Source organism: Chanodichthys erythropterus, chromosome 24, assembly GCF_024489055.1.
Source record: "Chanodichthys erythropterus isolate Z2021 chromosome 24, ASM2448905v1, whole genome shotgun sequence".
Taxonomy (NCBI): Eukaryota; Metazoa; Chordata; class Actinopteri; order Cypriniformes; family Xenocyprididae; genus Chanodichthys; species Chanodichthys erythropterus.
This window is the reverse complement of record NC_090244.1, coordinates 9,361,515-9,382,096: the sequence shown is the minus strand read 5'-3', so window position 1 is coordinate 9,382,096 and position 20,582 is coordinate 9,361,515. Positions and strand designations below refer to the sequence as shown.

At 34.8% G+C, this 20,582-nt stretch overlaps 3 protein-coding genes across 6 annotated transcripts; all 3 read right to left on the bottom strand.

The window, feature by feature from the left end:
• Positions 1-2,863: 2,863 nt before the first annotated feature.
• Positions 2,864-4,641, bottom strand: LOC137014869 (IgG receptor FcRn large subunit p51-like). Its single transcript, XM_067379380.1, has 4 exons — positions 4,323-4,641; positions 4,000-4,116; positions 3,853-3,885; positions 2,864-3,694 (listed from the first exon to the last, which is right to left on the bottom strand). Exons 1-3 carry the CDS (start codon positions 4,639-4,641, stop codon positions 3,866-3,868), a joined length of 456 nt encoding a protein of 151 aa, XP_067235481.1. The 3' UTR covers positions 2,864-3,694; positions 3,853-3,865.
• LOC137014868 (hereditary hemochromatosis protein homolog) lies at positions 4,473-9,342 on the bottom strand. Of its 2 annotated transcripts, XM_067379379.1 has the most exons (8): positions 8,834-9,342; positions 7,604-7,861; positions 7,151-7,429; positions 6,770-7,042; positions 6,573-6,689; positions 6,449-6,481; positions 6,261-6,323; positions 4,473-4,601 (listed from the first exon to the last, which is right to left on the bottom strand). In XM_067379379.1, the coding sequence occupies exons 1-7, from the start codon at positions 8,886-8,888 to the stop codon at positions 6,280-6,282; spliced, it is 1,059 nt and encodes a 352-aa protein (XP_067235480.1). In that variant the 5' UTR covers positions 8,889-9,342; the 3' UTR covers positions 4,473-4,601; positions 6,261-6,279. The 2 variants fall into 2 exon arrangements, with proteins under 2 accessions (XP_067235480.1, XP_067235479.1); XM_067379378.1 differs by having other exon boundaries at positions 4,527-6,323.
• A 224-nt stretch (positions 9,343-9,566) lies between these two features.
• On the bottom strand, positions 9,567-16,672 carry LOC137014727 (mamu class I histocompatibility antigen, alpha chain F-like). Of its 3 annotated transcripts, none has more exons than XM_067379223.1 (7): positions 16,418-16,672; positions 12,470-12,724; positions 12,055-12,330; positions 11,683-11,961; positions 11,487-11,600; positions 11,287-11,319; positions 9,567-10,456 (listed from the first exon to the last, which is right to left on the bottom strand). In XM_067379223.1, exons 1-7 carry the CDS (start codon positions 16,662-16,664, stop codon positions 10,428-10,430), a joined length of 1,233 nt encoding a protein of 410 aa, XP_067235324.1. In that variant the 5' UTR covers positions 16,665-16,672; the 3' UTR covers positions 9,567-10,427. The 3 variants fall into 3 exon arrangements, with proteins under 3 accessions (XP_067235324.1, XP_067235323.1, XP_067235325.1); XM_067379222.1 differs by having other exon boundaries at positions 16,304-16,658; XM_067379224.1 differs by having other exon boundaries at positions 16,434-16,539.
• Positions 16,673-20,582: the final 3,910 nt, after the last annotated feature.

Sequence of the window (20,582 nt, the reverse complement as noted above, 5' to 3'; positions counted from 1 at the left end):
AAGCTGGTAATGCTGTTTGTGGAGATGTTTAATCAGATCTTCAAAGATTTAATGTCTTTTATCTTTAGTTTAGTTTAATTTCCTCTAAGGCTGTGACTGAAGTCAGTTGTAGTTCTTGTGTTTCTGCTCATCTCTTTTTTTCTTCTTTCCTTCAGTGATTCTGCTTGAAAACAGGCTTGTTAATGTTGAAATGACTCTATAAATAATATATAAATATTTTGTGGATCAGATAAGGTCCAGGGGCCAGTTGCACCAGCTGTGCGCAAGTTACAATGTAGACTAGTTTTGACGTAAATGGGCACTAAGTTACAACTTGCGCACTACTAAATATTTTTGTGTTGCACCATTAAACTTAGTTGAAGCGTAACTCTACATATGCACTAAATATTTACGGAAGCCTCCTATCAGGAGTAACGGTTGGAATAAAATAGCAGACTGACTGAACTGCATCAATAAGCTCTTGTTTTACCTGACAGATTTCATTCTTTACACATATATGATGCTGCTGACATTTACACTTTCTTAAATTAAAAAATCTAAAGAGAGAACATTATGTGAAAAGATTACTTTGTTAGACACTCTTCAACACGAACCCGTTAAACAGCGCGCCGCTGTGCATCGGTCCTATCACTCCGTGTTGTGCATGTCAAATAAAATCAGTCATAATCAATAAATGTAATTTATTATGTTTTTTATTTATCCTAGTTTCAAATACAGTTTCTGAATGTTATTTAAGTATAAAAACATTTATGATTAAGTAGTAGGCTATTATATTTAATGGGAACTTATTTTTACTGTTAGCTACGTGAGGCAAAATAAGTCAGGATGAAGGATAAATTGAAATCAACAACTTCTGCTCCTGTATTTGAAGGATAACTGAAGGTAAACGTCATATTATGCGACTACGCATTACTTTACGGAGACCTTACGAGCTAATAGCTACGTTCTGCCTTAAGAACAAATGGTGCAACCGAATAAAGTACAGAGTTAGTTACAAACTAGTTAGTAGTTACTAAGTCACTAGTGTGGACTTTACGTTCCAATTTAAGAAAGAACTTACGAACGGCTGGTGCAACCCTACCCAGTTCTTTGCTCTTGGCTGACATTTGGCATTTTTGTGGCCTGCTTGTGGTCCAGATCTGGCAAACAGGAGCAGTCCGCCCAAGTGCCATCATTCCTGCCACATGTGGGCCAGATCATCATTCCGCATGTGCCAGATGTGGGCCGGATTTGGGCCAACACAGTGTTGCTATCTTAAAGTCCCTACTGTTCTGCATAAAACCTCATGACTTTAACTTCAACTTTAAGGATTATCTGTCAATTATGTAATTTAGGTAATGTAGTGTATTTTCTAATTGTGGCATCTGTAGCCTGTGTAAATGTTTCAGCAACAAGGGCGATTTTAAACATGTATCCTGCATTGTTTGCTATTGAATTAACTGATTGTTAAAAGTACTAAACTGAAAGAAGATCATACTGTTGTGTTTCGGTGATTAAACCAAATGTTCTCATTACATATTACAATGATCTTGTGTTTGAAACAGTGATTATGTAAAATGAAAATATGTACAGCTAGAATGAAAGCATGAGATCAAGTTTTGAAAGAATGACTAGCTGTGTTACAAGTGTGAAAACTGTATTGCCCAAAAGACTGTATTTGTATTATGTGTAGTATATAATGTTTCTATTAAAATGTCGTGTTTTTGATTGTACTTACTGTAAGTTTTATTTACATTATTTGTTGCTACTACCCATTTTTCTAAAAGATGATCGTATGTTGTCACTTATGGTGAGAAGAACATTTGAATTGAACACATCATCTTCAGTTGTTGTATTTCCTCTGGGAATGAGAGTCTTCTTCTCACCGTTATAGTACAAAACTCTAAGGATGGTAATACCAGTAATTTTAGACCTAGGGGACACAGTAGTCTGGTTCACAATGCATGGTTTACCATGACCCCACAGACTCACTTTGATAATTGTAGTCATCATCTAAGATAAATTGCTTATAATTTAAAAATAATTCATTACATTTGGTTATCCATATCAGAAAATGCCAACAAGTTCTATAGAAACTATGCCTATAGAATCAATATCTACAGAAATCTATGGGTGTACCAAATGATCCATTGATTAATCATTAAGTCCAGTTGGATTAAATTATAGACAAATGTATTAAACAAAAAGAGATGCAAATCAAAAGTTTGATAATAATAACATTATGAAAGGCAGTTACTGTGATTGAAACATTTATATAGATGAAACATTTATTTTTTTGTAGTGAAAAGGATACTTTGTGATTTTGTGTATTGTACTAACACAATTGAAAATATGCTGAAATGTTTGAAAAAAATGCACTTTTGATGATCTCTTGTGATATTAGTACTAAGAGTTTTGAAAAATTACCAACTGCTTGTGAAAACTGCACCAAAGCAATTAAAAAAAATCAAAAGAATGTGAATAACACGCTGTGGTAACTCAGTGAGAAAAAAATGTGTAAAATCTCTGTTCTGTATATTGTTGACTTGCTTTGCTGTCTTTCTATCTATTCTATCTCTTTATCTAATGCATGTCAAGGATTGTTGTTGAAATTCGACTAAAGGTCTCAACTGCAAATTCAATGACATTCATGAAAATAATAAAAAAAAAAGTTTCTCCTTTGAAAATGATGTGAACCAATAGCAGATAACCAGTAACACTAAACACACCTGTAGTAAATGCCAGTTAAACAATGCCAGCATAATAGTTCCTGCTGTCACCTACAATAATTTATATTAATTAGTATAGCCTACAAACTGGAAAACCCAACCATTGTGAAAATGTAGTTCACTAAAGCAACACTGTTTATGTGTCAGGTAACAAAGTAAGTTTTATTTCCTTGAAAATGATCAGTGAACATCTGAGTATGTCAGTTATGCCAGATGAACTTTAAACACAGGTTAAAACAAAATGTTGTCGTTTTCAGTTGATCATCATTTATCATTATGTCTTCTTTGAACATGAGAACATTTGAACTTTCTACCTGATGTGCCATTCAGTAGACACCTGAAAAACATATTCACTGATATATACATTTTATTATGTACACTGTAAAAAAAAAATATTTTCATGATTTGTTATCACAACATTTTTTCTTTTGTCACATCAACTTAGATAATTAGTGTGGTTTAGATAACATATTTTGAGTTTCAGTTGATTAAATCAATCACCTTCATTGCATTAAGTCATTTTTTTTAAGTTCAGTGAACTCAATTTTAAGGCAACAACTTACTTTAAGTTCAACCAGTAATTCTTTTTTACATGTAGCACACAGTGACTTGTTACTGTATTTGTTTCTCTTTGTTTAAAATAACAATATATATCAGTTTGATGCAAACAAACATGTTAAATTGCATATTAAGACATTCCTTTCGTGTGGGTAGTAATAAAATTATAGTACATTTCACCATTAAATCTGACTTATTAATGACAATCCATGTAATGTAAAAAAGCACTGGTCAGTTGACCTTATACAACAAGGCTATAAATACAGACAAACAACTAAAATATAATGACAGGCCTATACAAGAGTAATGCTATGGGATCTAAGCCATTTAATTCCATTGATAATTGTATTATTATCTGTACTTTATATTATTGCCCATTTATGTTACCCATAAACCTAATCATGTTTTATCCACGTTGTCTTCAGTTGCTGAAAATGAAGTTAGAATTTAAATATTGGTTAGAAAATATTCAGATTAATAAAAATTGCTGTTATTCTTCATGCAAATCTATTATTACCAATAATAGATGTTAAAAAGCTAAAATGTTTACAGAATTACAAAAATATACACAAACTAAAATACTCACAAGAGGTGGAGGACTAGTCACATGTATAGGAAGCTGCAAAGAACAAGAAATTAAGAAAATGCAGAATTTCAGCACAGTTTTATTGATTAATTAATATTTATAGTCTTTGCCTATAATCTAATATATTTTGTATATGTCATGTATTACCTGAATAACGCCTTCTTCTCCATATAATAATAGCAACCACAGTAAATAACACAAACCCCAATGCTAAAACCACAAGCACTGAGGAAATCACCTGCTCAAATTCTCCCTCGGGATTCTCTGAAGTGTGACAATTCAAACAGACATTCTTTCATCAGTTTGATACTGCTTGTAAACAACAGCTCAGAAAGAAGTTGATGCTATGTAACTTACATTTTACACACCAGTTAGTTTGTCTGTTGAATTAAATGGCTCCAGACACTGCCACAGAATGAAGCCAAACAAGTTTGAGAACCGAAACTAAAGTCTAAATCTAAAGTCCTTACCTAAAGTGACGTCCAGTTTGTTGTCCAGACTGAGGTGTGTGGCAGAGCAGGTGTATTTGTGTTCGTCTGCACTGATCTCCAGACTCTTCCTCATCTGGTACGTCCCGTCACCATTGGGCAGCAGATCTCCTCCAGTGATCTCATGATCAGATACAGGCTGTCCATCTCTGAACAGGGTCAGGTTGATGTGACGAGGGTAAAATCCTGTCGCCAAACAACTCACACGAAACCCTCCAGAATCTGAGTTTGATTTCTGAATCAGTCTGACTCGCGGTTTCACTGTGGAAAGCATGAATAATGAATATGGGAATACAGTCATTTATATCACATGATACAATTTAATACTAGCATTCTACAGAAAAAATATCTAACTAAAATTATGACAGTCAAGAAATAATTTCCTGCAGCACGCTTATATATAACATTTCTACAAAATTTAAACATCAAATTAGTGAAGTTCCTAAACGTAATTTAGGGAGGAGTGAGCCCATCTAATCTTCCAATCAACAGCCAGGGTATATAAGCAGTATATAAAAATTATATGGGCAAACTAACTCGTTAATTACATGTAATATTTAGTTTGACCTCCTGACCTTGATTAAAGGAACACTCCACTTTTTTTGAAAATAGGCTCATTTTCCCACTCCCCTAGAGTTAAACAGTTGAGTTTTACCGTTTTCGAATCCATTCAGCCGATCTCCGGTTCTGGCTGTACCACTTTTAGCATAGCTTAGCATAGTTCATTGAATCTGATTAGACCGTTAGCATCGCGCTTAAAAATGACCAAAGAGTTTTGATATTTTTCCTATTTAAAACTTGACTCTTCTGTAGTTAAATCGTGTACTAAGGCCGACGGAAAATGAAAAGTTGTGATTTTCTAGGCTGATATGGCTAGGAACTATACTCTCATTCAGGCGTAATAATCAAGGAACTTTGCTGCCGTATCATGGCTGCAGCAGTGCAATGATATTACGCAGCGTCTCTCACAAACGTCTCCATGGTTGCAAGGCACGTTCCCTGTGCAAGCAGGGGCTCAATGTACAAATGGTGGTACAAAGTAAAACTGGCGTTGAAAAGTCAAGGGTCAAGAGCCCAACCAAACAAACACTGACCACCACATCAAATAAAACAATAAAACATCAACATCTAAACCTCTGTTAATTCTCAATGAGAACTTGTGTAGATGTTTGACAAAAATAAAGTCAGTTTGGTTAGTAATAAGTGAAGCTGGTAATGCTGTTAAATCAGATCTTGAAACTTTTCATTTATTCTTTCATCTTAAGTTGATTTCATCCAAGTCTGTGGCTGAAGTCAGCTGTAGTTCTTGTGTTTCTCTACCCTTCACTGATTCTGCTTGTTAACAGCAGGCGTTCATCAGTGTAACAACAAGTGTTTCATTGTATAATGACAGACTATTGCCTGTAAAATTACATTTATTTTTAACCCTTTCACACGCTAGGGTTGTCAAAAATATAGAAAAGTAATGTATGAATCCACTTTATTAATACCATCTCTGTGGCAAGCATGACTTATCTTATAAGCATGAACTTTTTGTGTTACAATAATAAAATGTATGACATTAAAGAATAATATGCACAGATATTACACCAGAAAAACACCAACAATTAAATGACTAAAAGTGTTGGTAAGTGCACTTATGGTTTGTAGTATTTATGTACATTTGTCTGAAACTTTTCTACATCTTTGTATTTAAGGTCAACAAATCAAAGGATTTTCAATGACCTTTGCAGACATAGTCTTGATATTATAGGCTTCATGCAAAAAGAAAAAAAAAGAAACACTCATGACAATATACTTTGTCTTCTGTTTAAAATACTCAGATACAAATGTATAGTATAATGCAATGTAAGTCGCTTTGGATAAAAGCGTCTGCCAAATGCATAAATGTAAATGTAAATGTAAAAGATGTTTCTTCACTCATTAGTGTCCATCTGTCTCATGACATTGACAAAGTTTGATGTGTCACACTTTCTTCAGATGCTGAAAATGAAATTGAATGTTTAATGAGTGTACAATGAATAAAAAAAACTTACATAAACTTACTATAATTTAAATTTATTCAGTGCTGTATATTAAGAGAATAACTTATTAGCTAAACCACATACCAGAAGCAGTAGAATAGCCACTTTTAATGGAATCTAAAACCAAAAAAGAAGACTGGTTGACATGTATATGTACAGTGTATGTGTGTGTGTCTGTGAAATATATAAATATCAGTTCTCGTCATACCTGCACATTGTCTTTTCCATGAAGTTATAGCAGCTGCTACTCCAAACACCAACATCAGAGCCAAAACCATCAGAACAGAAGGAATCACTGATTTAAATGGCTCCCCGTGATCATACTCTGAAACATGAACCAGACTGAGAGAATGACTGTAATTCTTTTTGTTTTAATAGATTGTGTTTTCTGAAAAAGCTCATTACCCAAAGTGACGTCCAGTTTGTTGTCCAGACTGAGGTGTGTGGCAGAGCAGGTGTATTTGTGTTCGTCTGCACTGATCTCCAGACTCTTCCTCATCTGGTACGTCCCGTCACCATTGGGCAGCAGATCTCCTCCAGTGATCTCATGATCAGATACAGGCTGTCCATCTCTGAACAGGGTCAGGTTGATGTGACGAGGGTAAAATCCTGTCGCCAAACAACTCACACGAAATCCAGAAGACAGTTCTTTCTTGAAGAGCCTGACTTTGGGTTTCACTGTGGGAAAAAAGGCAACAGAAAGATATTATTATTTCATTATATACTGGTTTGAAAATTTTAAATATGAATGAAAACATAAGTTTAGCTGTTAGTCAGTCATCGTACCTTTTCTATTGACTTGATTTCTCCTTTTTTCAAGGTAACCCTTGAGTGTTTTGATGCAGAATGGCCGGTATAAATGTTCGTGATTCCACATGCTGATTTTAAGATGGAGATTCAGCACTTGTGTTGAGACGTTTAAATTACCCTGGTATGTGAAGTTCTTGTCAACATAGAGCAACTCATCAGTGGTGGAGCCTCTGAAAGCATCCCGTGTGATCATTTGTCCCGGTTCACCATCATCCCTCAGTTCACACACAACCAGCCTCTGGAGGGCAAGAACACCTTTGATGGAGAGATACAATTTTAAGGTAATGTTTATTAAAAATCATAAAACAAAACAACTATCATAGTGTTTTATAATAATGATAATACTTCATCATTATTATCGCCCAAAAGACTGTATTTGTATTATGTATAGTATATAATGTTTCTATTAAAAATTTTGATTGTACTTACTATAAGTTTTATTTACATTATTTGTTGCTACTACCCATTTTTCCAAAAAAGATGCTTGTATGTTGTCACTTATGGTGAGAAGAACATTTGGATTGAACATGTCGTCTTCAGTTGTTGTATTTCCTCTGGGAATGAGAGTCTTCGTCTCACCGTTATAGTACAAAACTCTGACATCATCCAACATCCCTACATAGCTAAATTCAGGAAATGGTGTTTGACCTTTAATGTACGTTGCAAGCACCCACAAAGAATGAGAGCCTGTGAAAAATAACATAAAATGGATGGATGGTTGGCATGGATGAATTTTCCAGTTTATATATAAAATGATATATAATGTTTTTATCAGTCTAGTTGTTAGCCTGTGTTATTTGGTTCTATATTTGTGTCATATTGTTATTTGCTTGAATTATAATGTTTCCCATGTTTAATATGTTAAATTAAGCACATTTTGTAACTATACTTTTAATTTCTTTTCAATCTGTATCCACAAGACTGACTTCGGTAAAGTCGGTTTTATATTCGCACATTCGGACTTCTGATAAATTCAGACTTTCCAATAAATGTGCAATAAATTAATGTTTGCGAATTTTAAGCAGCGACATGATATTGACAACCAACGATTATCAACTTACAACATTTTTCACAGTCGATCAAAATAGGCAAGTATTGTTTTAATGGCATATTTACTTGTGAATGTCCATTGAATGTCCAATAGTGTAATTGAAAAGGCTATTGAATACGGATGTCCGAATGTGCGAATATAAAACCAACTTTACCGAAGTACAAGACTGTAAAAATACATATGCCTTGATCTATACCTCAACTGATAAGTTTTGCTTCCCCCCAAAGGTCTATGGAATGAACAGTTGCTATGCAACCAGGAAATTTTGAAGCCAAATATGTAAATCTACTTTCGGGTTTTTTTTACTCAGTCATTGACTGACAAATCTGTACAAATACATATCTTAAGCAGGCAGCACTAGAAAAAAAGGTTAAAGACCCATATTTCAGTCAATCACATGCTTAAAAATAACACCAAATATTAAAACCTCAAAAGTCTATGAGCAAGCTCACATAGACTATTCATATGGTTTAGTTTTCATCTAAATTTCTTTATATTTTCAGACTTGCAATAGGCCACTGGAAGCACATTGTTCTGTTTAGCTCTTGATCAACAATATTTTTCCATATTCCATATTTTTAACTTAAATAAATCTTTTGAAATCTTACCTTTTGGAGCAGCTATTGGAAGTGAAAGCAGAAAAAGATGAAAAATGTTGTCCATATTGCTGACACAAATGTATGCTCACCTGTAAATGATCAACACTGAAATAGACAACAGTATTGTTCACCACTTAGTTAGAGAGTGTGTCCTCTGAGCTTTTCAGCTGTTAATGTTTTGCTAGCCACGAGAAATGAATGTTTCTGGTATAGGCAATAATCAACCTTTACACCATAAACAGGCTTTGACTTCCCCTTTCACATTTGTCTGAAACTTTTCTGACTAATAACAGACCACTGGTAATTTTTAGATCTTAACTGACAGTTTAACATTTATATTACTCATCTACTATATATTGCTTTGTGTCGAGAGACATTGTTTAAACATTTTCTTCAGATTTTACTTTAATAAATGTACAGTATGCAAAAAGAAAACTTATCTTCTTTGTTGAGCTGCGTGAAGAAAAAAGTAGAACAAGGGCAGGTAAGGCACAAGACAAAGCGATTGATTACGCAAGATGGCGCCAGTTTTGTTTGTTTGAAACAAGAGCGGTGTGATATGAGAAGCACAAAAGTAGCGCTGGTTTCAGTTACCCGGATGAGTGTTTCCATGACGACAGCCAATCCCTGATCCCAAGTAGGCCTACTCCAGAGAGCCGTGTAATTCTGAATGAACTCTTATTTTAAATAGACATTTAAATTGATTGAACAACACGAGAAACTGTTACACCTTGGAGAGATACACTTTTAAGGTAGAATTTATTTAAAACACAATTAACAAATCTTTCTCTGCTATTTTACAATCAGAAAATAATTGTACGTTTTGATTTCATAAAGGAACCACAAAGAGAGAGAGAGCCTATGATACAACATAAAATTAGAAACAACACAATGAACAAAACTGTAGTATGTTGTTAAAGTCATCATGAAACAAGTTGGGATAGTATTTTCTTCCCTATTGTGACAAATCTGAGTGAAATGGCTACAGGAATGAGAAAAAAAAATGTAGGGTGGGAATTGATTTCATACTTGAAAGCTGATTGGATCGCAGGAAGTTGGGCATTGCTAACTAAATGGAAGAAGTTTGAAGGGCCTTTACATTTTTTGTTGAAGTTGCTGTTTGTGGTGGTAATTTTAATATTCACAATATTAGACAATATTGTGTCTAAGATCAAAGACAAACAAGCAAGCCCAGCCCATGTTAGAAAAAATAATAATAACAAACATTTATCAGAAACATTCCCATTACTAACACTGGTTAACTATAGTCTTCGAGCTAACTATAGTCTTCTGTCTGCAGACAGAACTTTTAATTCTCAGTTATAGTGAATTAATCTTCCCGGTCTACTGACATTTGTTAAGACATCTGCTTTGAACATAACAATGCTCATGAGAACTTTCATTAACTCTACAACAAGTAAATCCTCTTCACCAGCTAATTATTCTTCAACAGTGCTGTCATAGAAATAGACAATATTCCAAAGATGGCGGCGCGCATGTTTTTCTGGTAAATAAGGTCTATAAGCTTTATTTTGTTCATTGTCTGAAGATGTTTTGCTCATCCATGTTGTTTTGTGTCAGATCAGGACATCGCATCATCTTTTTATTTTGTTTCCACAGATTCTTCAAATGCTGAAAATGAAATATTATGTTTAGTGATTGTTCATGAGAAATTACAGCTCAAATGAATTTTACACAGCCTACTAAATCTGGAAGTCTAGTCAGTAACCGTAATCTAGGACATCAGCAACATTACAAAAACAATGATAATTTAATATTAATATAACAATAAATCTAATATAAAAGTAATATGCAGATATGTGAACATGTGAACATAATATTGATAACACACAACATTAAAGAGAAAATACAAAGTTAAAATGAAACTGAACCCGAGATTTGATCACAAAAGATGTGCTTGCATTGGAGGACGGAATAGGGAAGTAAATGCAACATGTTCACATGGGAAAGTGGCGTTTTAGTTCAGAATATTTTCCCACCTAATCAGTCCTGTGTGTAGAGTTTCATACATGCCCCACCATATGGCGAACATCAGTTTTGCCACGAAAATCCCCTACGTTGTGCCTTTCATGCCACATTCGAGATACTAACTTGGGCTTGGGTTATTTTTACTCAAATGTTTCCTAAGATCAGATGCCCTCATGTGTGTTCAAGGAAGTTATTGTGCAGTGTGTTATCTAACTCGGTGGTATTTTAGCACAAACATCTGTCAAAACAACTAAGATGCCAACATTGTCTGGTTTTGTGACATTCTGTCATGCTCTGAAACCATGAACAAAACGGGCAGGACTACATTAGGTTCATGTACAATGAGGATAAACATAGTTTGTGCCGACCACAATGTGTTCTGTATGAGGACAAAATATAAATTGATCAATTAATGTAAAGACAAGCAGAACTTCTACTTACTAACAAATGAAGTAGTAACTAAAAATACTTACTTGAAGGAGAAGAATAACCATTTTTTAAGGAGTCTAAACACCAAAGGAATTTAAAAAAAATTATTATTTTTGACAATACATTTTACGAATAGTTCATCCAAAAATTAAAAATGATGTATGCTGTTCTAAACTGATAATTTTCTGAACAATTTTTAAGTTGCTATACTAAGCTCTTTATTTTCTTTCAGTTCTTGTTGTACCTGCACGTCGTCTTTTCCATATAATAGCTGCAGCTCCAAATACAATCATCAGAGCCAAAAGAACCATCAGAACTGAAGGAATCACTGATTTAAATGGTTCTCCGTGATCATACTCTGAAACATGAACCACAGACTGAGAGATTGACTTTAATTATTTTTGTTTTGATAGATTGTGTTTTTTGAAAAAGCTTATTACCCAAAGTGACGTCCAGTTTGTTGTCCAGACTGAGGTGTGTGGCAGAGCAGGTGTATTTGTGTTTGTCTGCACTGATCTCCAGACTCTTCCTCATCTGGTACGTCCCGTCACCATTGGGCAGCAGATCTCCTCCAGTGATCTCATGATCAGATACAGGCTGTCCATCTCTGAACAGGGTCAGGTTGATGTGACGAGGGTAAAATCCTGTCGCCAAACAACTCACATGAGACCCTCCAGAATCTGAGTTTGCTTTCTGAATGAGTCTGACTCGCGGTTTCACTGCAGAAGGAAAGAATGGCAAAGAAAAACGTTTATAAAAGAGAATATTACCGACAATTTTTAAAATCTTACTGATTATAGACTGCATTCTACCTTTTCTTTTTACTTGAGTTCCTCTCTTTTTAAGGTAACTCTGCAGGGTTTCTATGCAGGCTGGGTAGTATACTGTCTCAAGACGCCACATGGCCAGTTCTAGATAAGGTTTTATTTCTTGTGCCGTATAATTGAGTGAGTTCTGATATGTGAATTTCCCATCAAGAAAACGCAGTTCGTCAGTTGTAGAGCCTCTAAAAGCAGCTTTCATGATAATTTGTGTAGGTTTATTGTCTCTCTGTTCACAAAGATTCATCACCTGATAAACTACATGACCTGTTAGGAAAGAAAGTGATATGTCAACACATTTGTCCTCAGGAGCCCTTTAGAATTTTCTAAAAGTCTAAATGTTTAATTAACATGACTTTTTATAACCTATTTGTATAATATCTGACTCAAAGCCAGCTGAACTTACTTTCTGTATTGTTGATGGGTCTCAGATGATTTGATCTTCTCATAAAATGAGCACTCACATAGTCACTTATAGTACTGAGGTGATTTGGATCCACTACATCATCTTCATTTGTAGTATTCCCTCTTGCGACATAGATTTTTGTCTCTGAATTATAATATCCTACTGTGATGTCATCCAACACAAATATGGCATTAAATACAGGATGTTCTGTTTCTTCTTTAATGTATGTGAGAAGCACCTGCAAAGAGTGAGAACCTGACAACAGAAAAATATATACATTTTTAGTCAATACGTTGGAGTCATACATATATTTTTATTTATTATGAATAAGTAGTAACTTTCTGTTTCTATAGTATATTTGAAACTGTATACAATAAAACTTTTAAGCTTTATCCTGCATTTATTTTTAATATAAGCCTTGGAATCTTGGCAATGACTCACTTTTATTCAGCATGAAAATTATATGAGTAGGAGGAGCAGGGCACAACCTGACACTTTTTTACTTTCTTGGTTTATGTAAATATATGGTCTTGTTTCATTAATACAGTGTATATTTTTTTCATGATTTACCCAGAAAGAAGGGAAGTGAACAGATGCCCCTTTGGTGGGGCACAGTGTAACATGTGAGGGGCACATTGTAACACAACCATATTACAGCTTAAAATGTTATCTGATCTAATCAAAACTTATACTACACAAACTAAAATATTTTGCCAATAAAATACAATAATAAATCAGACATCTACGAGATCAATGGTGAATATCGCAGGATTCACACTTGTGAGCTGTGTTGCTGATAAGTTAAGTTCTGTTGCTTTTATATGAAAATAAATATAATGAACAAGACACCCACAAACTTATTTATTTCCAATCGAAAGGCATGTGTATCAATCATTTTTATTTTAACTACAGACATGTTTTTATATATTTTTATAAATATTACAAAAATTCCATAACCCATAGAGAAATCGCACTGTCAGAGACTTTATGAATATTTTTTTGTGATTATTTTTTTATTGCAGAAAAGAACATGGTCAACATGTGTGACACAGCTTAACTATATACAAAACCAGGGTTTGCATATATAAAAAATAAAACAAGTAACAATAATAAATAATAGATGGGTAAAAATAAATAAAAAGAGGAGGAAGAGGGGGGAGAGGGGTTGAGTAGATAACACCAACACGGATCTAAGATTCCAACTGCACCTTCTTCCTGGACTTATAGAGCGAACAGTACAGCTGCTCAATGAGATATTAAATGGGGACTTTATGAATATTCACACATAATTTATACACATAATAAGCTATGTCGACAGCAAGTCGTTTCCCATCATGCTTTTGGTCAGCGCAGTCGGTGGAGAGCAACAAAATTCATCAAAAAGAACACAAAGAATGGCCTTCTCAGCTGCCATAGTTGCAACTTTTGCATTATCAGAACAGGGTGTTCAACGAACCACCGTTTCCGTTTAAAAAACGTTTTGCAACGTTTTGATCGGGCCTGAACACAGCCCTGATTTATACTCGACGCGTCCGCAAGTTCGCGCGACAACAGTGATGTCATCGCGGCGTTGGCGGAAGTGCGTGCGAACCCAATTCGTTTATGTCTATGATGTGCACGGCAAATTTTGTAACTTTCCGCGCGGCTCCGCATTCGAAGATGCACGAATGCGATGCGAATCTGGCCGAGGCTGTACGTCTCATTAGTTGTTCACATTTACTAAATGCAGTGTTGTTGGGGAGTAGTTAACTACATGTAGCGGCGCTACTAGTTTAACTACATTTTTCAGTAGCTTGTATGTAGTTCAGCTACTTTTAAAACAGTGTAGCTTTTCCAGTAGTTAACTACATTTTCAAGCAAGTATCGGTGTAGCGCGACCAAAAGCTACAAGCTACATTCCGTTTTGTGTTGCGTTCTGACGAGCTCATTCATGAAGCAGCACAGCGTCTTCAGATCACGAACTAAAATCGTGCATTACTGCCATCTATTGTTATATAACGCATCTTGCGGCTTTGTAAGTTCGTCAGCAGTTCATCGAGAAGAGATCGCCCGATGGTTAGGCCTATGTAAAGGACAGGAGCGGGTTCACACTGCATGAATCGATTAAGGTTATAAACATGATTAAAACGGTGTCAGGTGAATAATAGCCTTTTTAAATGGATTATTCTGCTTTATTGCAGTCTATATCAAATGCAAACTATATTATTGCAGTGGTGGCCCGCCATAGTCTAATCTATCCCGCCAGTTTTATAATGAACATCACTAACGCGGTGTTTTAAGTCATTGCATTGGCAAAGCATCCGTCAACTGAACAGAAAACAACAACATAGCTTAGTGCGCTGATCTAATAAAATCAGTTGCTCGGGTATAAGAATGTTCACGCGAGAAGCGCATGATTCACGTAGAGACATTTAAGATGTTAAGTCAATTTACAAATAATTGGAATAGAATTTCAAAAATATTGATACAAAAATTCTAATATTTTTCTAGTTCGCATTTATGCATATTTTTATTATTGCATATTTTTGTCCCGTGTTATGGTTATGGTAGCAATTTTGAGCGTGAATCCTGCATTTCTGTGTAGGCTAGAAATCACTTCTGAAACTGCAGAGTGCAATTGGTCGTCGGTCCTCTCGCATGAAAAACAAAACTTATAATACATTCAGAATTTTATAAAGCGTGCTAAGAGAGTCAGTGTGAGATATAGGAGTATTGACATTTGAGTAGCCTATATACATTTGAGTATTATATTTTTTTATATAGTTTACAAAATAAAACACTATGCTTTGAAATCATAATTGTAGTGCATTGCTTTGTTTAAACCCCAAACAAATTACTTAAACATTCTTCATTAACAGTTATCCAGTTATTTGTAATATGCTATGTCATTTAAAAAAAAAAAAAAATTAAAAGTAGTTTCAATGTAGCTAGCTAGTTTTTGATAGTAACTTGTAGTGTAGCTAACTACTTTTTCAAAAGGGTAGCTTGACTGTAGTTTAACTACTTTAATTCATGAGTAGCTTGTAGCTTGTCAAACTACATTTTTAGAGTAGCTTCCCCAACACTGACTAAATGCGCCAACAATACCAGAAATAATCAATTTTAATGAAAATAAAGGTCCATGTTTAATAAAAATGTTCACAAAACTAAATGAAAATGTTTGGGAAATTAGAAAATATTTAAGAGATCGTTAATTTAGTTGTATATTATGTTCTCATATCCATATTTTGTTCTACTGTCACAAGTAATAATCTCAATGTTTACTGGGTTTTACTGGGATTCTTTTTGCAGTGTGGTTTTGGTGAAGTAGTTACTACAATAAACATCGTCACGTGTAGGCTACCTTCTTCTCACATACCTTCACCTGTACACATAAGAACTGCTCAGACTGTTGGAATTTTTAAGTCATTACTTAAGACACATTTGTATTCCTTGGCTTTTATATCGAGCTGAGCTGTGACATTGTGATGTTTTTTACTGTATTTGTCTTATTTGTGTGTGACTCTTCATTTTTATTTTCTGGACATTGTTAAGCACTTTGGTCAACCATGGTTGTTTTAAATGTGCTATATAAATAAATTGAACTGAACTGAACTTCTCACCGCTGCTTCCTGCTGATTTAGAGAACAATTTAACGTTACCTGTCTTTTTAAAGAATATAACAGCGAGCGTTTGAGACGCGCGCGAGGCTCGAGATGCACATGAGAAAGTATAAATCAGGATTTTAAGATCAGAGAGGCCATGATAGGCGATAATCTTCATTAATTTGTTGAAAAAGATTAAGTTTTAACTTAGCCTACAATAACATTTTAAAACGTAGGCTAAACAACTTACCATCTGACGCAGATACAAGTGAAAGTGAAAGTGCAAGTAAAAAAAAGAGGACATGCGATTCTGCACAAGTGCCCATGCTTGTAGTCTTTAAATATGTAGCAAAAATGTACTTGCACAGGTACGAAGTTACCAGAGTCTGCGTTCCACTCCAATTTTTTATGCCCTTCACTCGCTTAATTTTCCTCCATCTCTTGGACTCGGATGTGAGTCTTTGCTTACGTTGCGTCTCTGACTGGCCAGGGAGTAAAAACCCCCTGTTGGCCTCACTAAAGCATCTTCCAATGACAATCAAGTTTTTTTTTTCAAAAAAAGCCTGCTTAGCTTCAGTTGTGAGCCAGGCCTTGAGAATAGTGATGGGCATTCCGGCTCTTTTTCGTGAGCCGGCTCGTTTGACTCAGCTCCCTGAAAAGAGCCGGCTCTTTTGGCTCACAAACGGCTCTTTAAATAATACATGTTTTAACTATGACTTTGATTATGATAGGTGTGAAAACAGTTCTAATTAAATTATTAAATGAACTCATACTCACAATGTCTCACAATTTCTTTAAAAATGCATTGATTTGTTATAAAAAAAAAAAATACTATTAAACATTTGTATTTAAATTACAACTTTTTAATGTATAGAACCAACATTCAAAACAAATAAAATCTGAACAACATAATAGAACCCATATTAAATATTAAAGAAAAATAAATAACTGAAAGGATTAAACTGGTCCCTCTTTTTCTCTTTTTTTATTGCCATATGAGCTCTCACTAGTTAGGATATATTATTCATAATGAACACACACACACACACACACTGCTGGCCATATTTTTATTTTATGAGAGATTTGCATTCAGAAATGCTGTTTTTCCTCTCCTCCGAGTTTCGACTACAGACCGTGAGGCTGATCAGACAGTCGAAACGAAAGAGTGTGTGTGCTTATATAGCCTAATTATAATTTTTTGTGTTGTTCTTTGAATTATTAGTCTATTGTTTTAAATAAAATTAAAACCATTCATTACATAATGATTTAATCTCTATAGGCTATATTTTGAAAAATAGAGTCGGCTCTTCAGATATGTGAGCCGGCTCCCGACGTTCACATAAAAGAGCCGGCTCTTAGAGCCGGCTCGTTCGCGAACGACCCATCACTACTTGAGAAGGAGGTCTCTGCGGAACAAAAAGGGGCGGTTACCAATTTTGGGGTGTTGTCATACTGGAATAGGTGTTTTTCAACCTCTTTACCTGATTTGCTCAAATCGAGTGGGAGATTTCCGGAAAAACAATAAGAGATATGTCTTGTATATGAATGTAGGTGTGTTGTTTAAGTTGTTTAACGTTTCTTTAGCGTGAATGAGCTTGCTAGCCCCTTGTAAAAAGCTCCAAACAATCTACTTCCATTCACTTCTAGCGATAATTATTATTAGTTAACATTCGCTATTCTATTTGATAAATCTGTTGGTCACTTGATTTGTTTTTTTACCATCAGGTTGAGGCTACAGTGTCTGTGGTCAATAAAATGATTATAAAGTTTAAAGTCTTCGTCATCATTTCAGGTTAACACATTTTCTTTATTTTAATGCTTACACGAGTAAATAGTCTCATTAATACATATATAGCTCATACTTATACAATATACGCTGAGACAGTCATGTGTTTCTGTGTGGTTGATAGCCTATAAAAAAAAACAATTACACTTAAAATTAAAGTTAGCCTACTTATAAATCGCAAGCACTGTCTAGCCTACGTATTCTCTCTGCTCGTCTGTTGACTATAGTGAAGTAGTTAATGTCACTTTAATATCTTTTATGACAAAGGTTTACACTATCACGTTAAATTTGGCATGCGAGAGATTTAAATAAAATAGGCTGTTGATCGCGTGTCATTGCAGTGTTCTTCTGCGTTATTCATATTGAAGAGCAAAATTAGCCTATACAAGACTTGTAGCACATAAAGGCGAAATATCTAGCCTTAAGAAACGATTTGACTAATTATAATTCTTGTAGCCCTCCGGGTGAAAAAATACTGTAGTAACCCAGCCAGCAGAGCCATGTGGGGCCCAAATGGGTTTGACCTGGGCTATCTAACTGGGACCCAGCCAGTTTTGCACCCAGTTTCCATGTAGGCCCCACATGGATTTGCCCAGATGAAATGAACACTGCTTAGTGTGCACACTACAGGCGGTTTAATGTAACACTTAATCAGTGTTGGAGGTAATGAGATAATTAAGTGATTGAATAATGATTTTGTATTAGTGAAGAACACCTGCTGTTAACAAGCATAATCACTGAAGGAAAGAGAAACACAAGAACTACTTCCAGCCACAGCCTTGGATGAAATCAACTGAAGATAAAATACATTACATCTCTCAAGATCTGATTAAACAACTCCACAAACAACATTAGCTTCACTTATTACTAACCAGACTGACTTTATTTCTGTCAGACATCTACAGAAGTTCGTATTAAGAATTAAGAAGAGGCTTAGATGTTGATTACTTATTTGAAAGTAATAGTTTGATTTGATGTTACCATTGTGGCGATCAGTGTGTGCTTTAGTCAGGCTCTTGACTTTTTAACATTAGTTTTTCTCTTGACGGCTGTGTCTGTTTGTTATGGCGAGAACAGCAAAAGAAAACATAATCAGATGCTGTAAGCTGATTGATGAATAGAATATAATCATATATTGGCTTAACTCATTGATATTATGTGGGAGGTTTATACGGGTGGTATGTTATTCATTCTGTTTTATTGTTGTGATTCTACAGCAAGAGGAATAATAGAATTTAATCAGAACATCAAGCGATTTATAACACACCATTTACATATTTTGGGCTCCTGTGAGTTTTACTCACACACAGACATCAAGAATTAGCATATGAATCTCAACAATGGTGACATGCTTCAAGTTACGTATGATGCACTCAGAATGCATTGCACCATGAAGCATGTCACCACTGTTTTCTTTTGCTGTTCTCGCCATAACAAACAGACGCAGCTGTCAAGAGAAAACTAATGTTAAAAAGTCAAGAGCCTGACTAAAGCACACACTGATCGCCACAATGGTAACATCAAATCAAACTATTACTTTCAAATAAGTAATCAACATCTAAGCCTCTTCTTAATTCTTAATACGAACTTCTGTAGATGTCTGACAGAAATAAAGTCAGTCTGGTTAGTAATAAGTGAAGCTAATGTTGTTTGTGGAGTTGTTTAATCAGATCTTGAGAGATGTAATGTATTTTATCTTCAGTTGATTTCATCCAAGGCTGTGGCTGGAAGTAGTTCTTGTGTTTCTCTTTCCTTCAGTGATTATGCTTGTTAACAGCAGGTGTTCTTCACTAATACAAAATCATTATTCAATCACTTAATTATCTCATTACCTCCAACACTGATTAAGTGTTACATTAAACCACCTGTAGTGTGCACACTAAGCAGTGTTCATTTCATCTGGGCAAATCCATGTGGGGCCTACATGGAAACTGGGTGCAAAACTGGCTGGGTCCCAGTTAGATAGCCCAGTTCAAACCCATTTGGGCCCCACATGGCTCTGCTGGCTGGGAACAGACCACTGGTAATTTTTAGATCTTAACTGACAGTTTAACATTTATATTTCTCCACTCATCTACATGTTGCTTTGTGTTGAGACATTATTATCAAGTTTTATGATGTTGTTTGAACATTTTCTTATTTGACTTTAGTGTATGCAAAAATCTTCTTTCTTATTTTAAAAAGACATTTAGTTTGAGTGAACAACACATGAAACTGTTACACATTGGAGAGATACACTTTTAAGGTAGAATTTATTTAAAGCACAATTAACAAATCTTTCTCTGACATTTTACAGAAATATTTTTACATCAGAAAATAATTGTAAGTTTTAATTTCATAAGGTGAAGACCACAACTCCTCATTCCACGCTTCTTCACAGCGTCATCTGCGCCTTTGTTATTGTTTTAAATATATCAGCGAAAATTACATACTTTTTCATAAAATGTATTTTCATTTAGTAAAAGTCTTTGGCTAACAAATCTGTAGCATTTGCACTCACTGGCAGATGATCAGCTTTGAATTAAACAGGTTTTGTTCTACCCTTATACTGGTAATTAAAGCTTCACAACTTTTAGTAACTAGCTACAGTAGTCATTAAAAAAACTGCTTCTGATAGACAAGCTTTACACTACAAATGGGCCTTGACTTTCACATTTGAAAGAAACATTCCACCATGACTAACGCTGGTTAACTAGCCTAGTACTTGCAGAATTATATACACAACTTTTAATTCTCAGTTATA

Excerpts from the sequence above, each read along its gene's own strand:
- LOC137014727 (XM_067379223.1), bottom strand. The coding sequence starts at position 16,664 with ATGCCCATCACTATTCTCAAGGCCTGGCTCACAACTGAAGCTAAGCAG. Across the intron at positions 11,962-12,054 it reads AACTCAAGTAAAAAGAAAAG|TGAAACCGCGAGTCAGACTC; the intron begins GTAGAATGCAGT and ends TTCCTTCTGCAG. Across the intron at positions 11,320-11,486 it reads ATGGAAAAGACGACGTGCAG|ACTCCTTAAAAAATGGTTAT; the intron begins GTACAACAAGAA and ends TTTGGTGTTTAG.
- LOC137014869 (XM_067379380.1), bottom strand. The coding sequence starts at position 4,641 with ATGACTGTATTCCCATATTCATTATTCATGCTTTCCACAGTGAAACCG. Across the intron at positions 4,117-4,322 it reads CAAACTGGACGTCACTTTAG|AGAATCCCGAGGGAGAATTT; the intron begins GTAAGGACTTTA and ends GTCACACTTCAG. Across the intron at positions 3,886-3,999 it reads GAGAAGAAGGCGTTATTCAG|CTTCCTATACATGTGACTAG; the intron begins GTAATACATGAC and ends TGTTCTTTGCAG.
- LOC137014868 (XM_067379379.1), bottom strand. The coding sequence starts at position 8,888 with ATGGACAACATTTTTCATCTTTTTCTGCTTTCACTTCCAATAGCTGCT. Across the intron at positions 7,430-7,603 it reads TAATGTAAATAAAACTTATA|GTGTTCTTGCCCTCCAGAGG; the intron begins GTAAGTACAATC and ends TCTCCATCAAAG. Across the intron at positions 6,482-6,572 it reads ATGGAAAAGACAATGTGCAG|ATTCCATTAAAAGTGGCTAT; the intron begins GTATGACGAGAA and ends TTTTGGTTTTAG.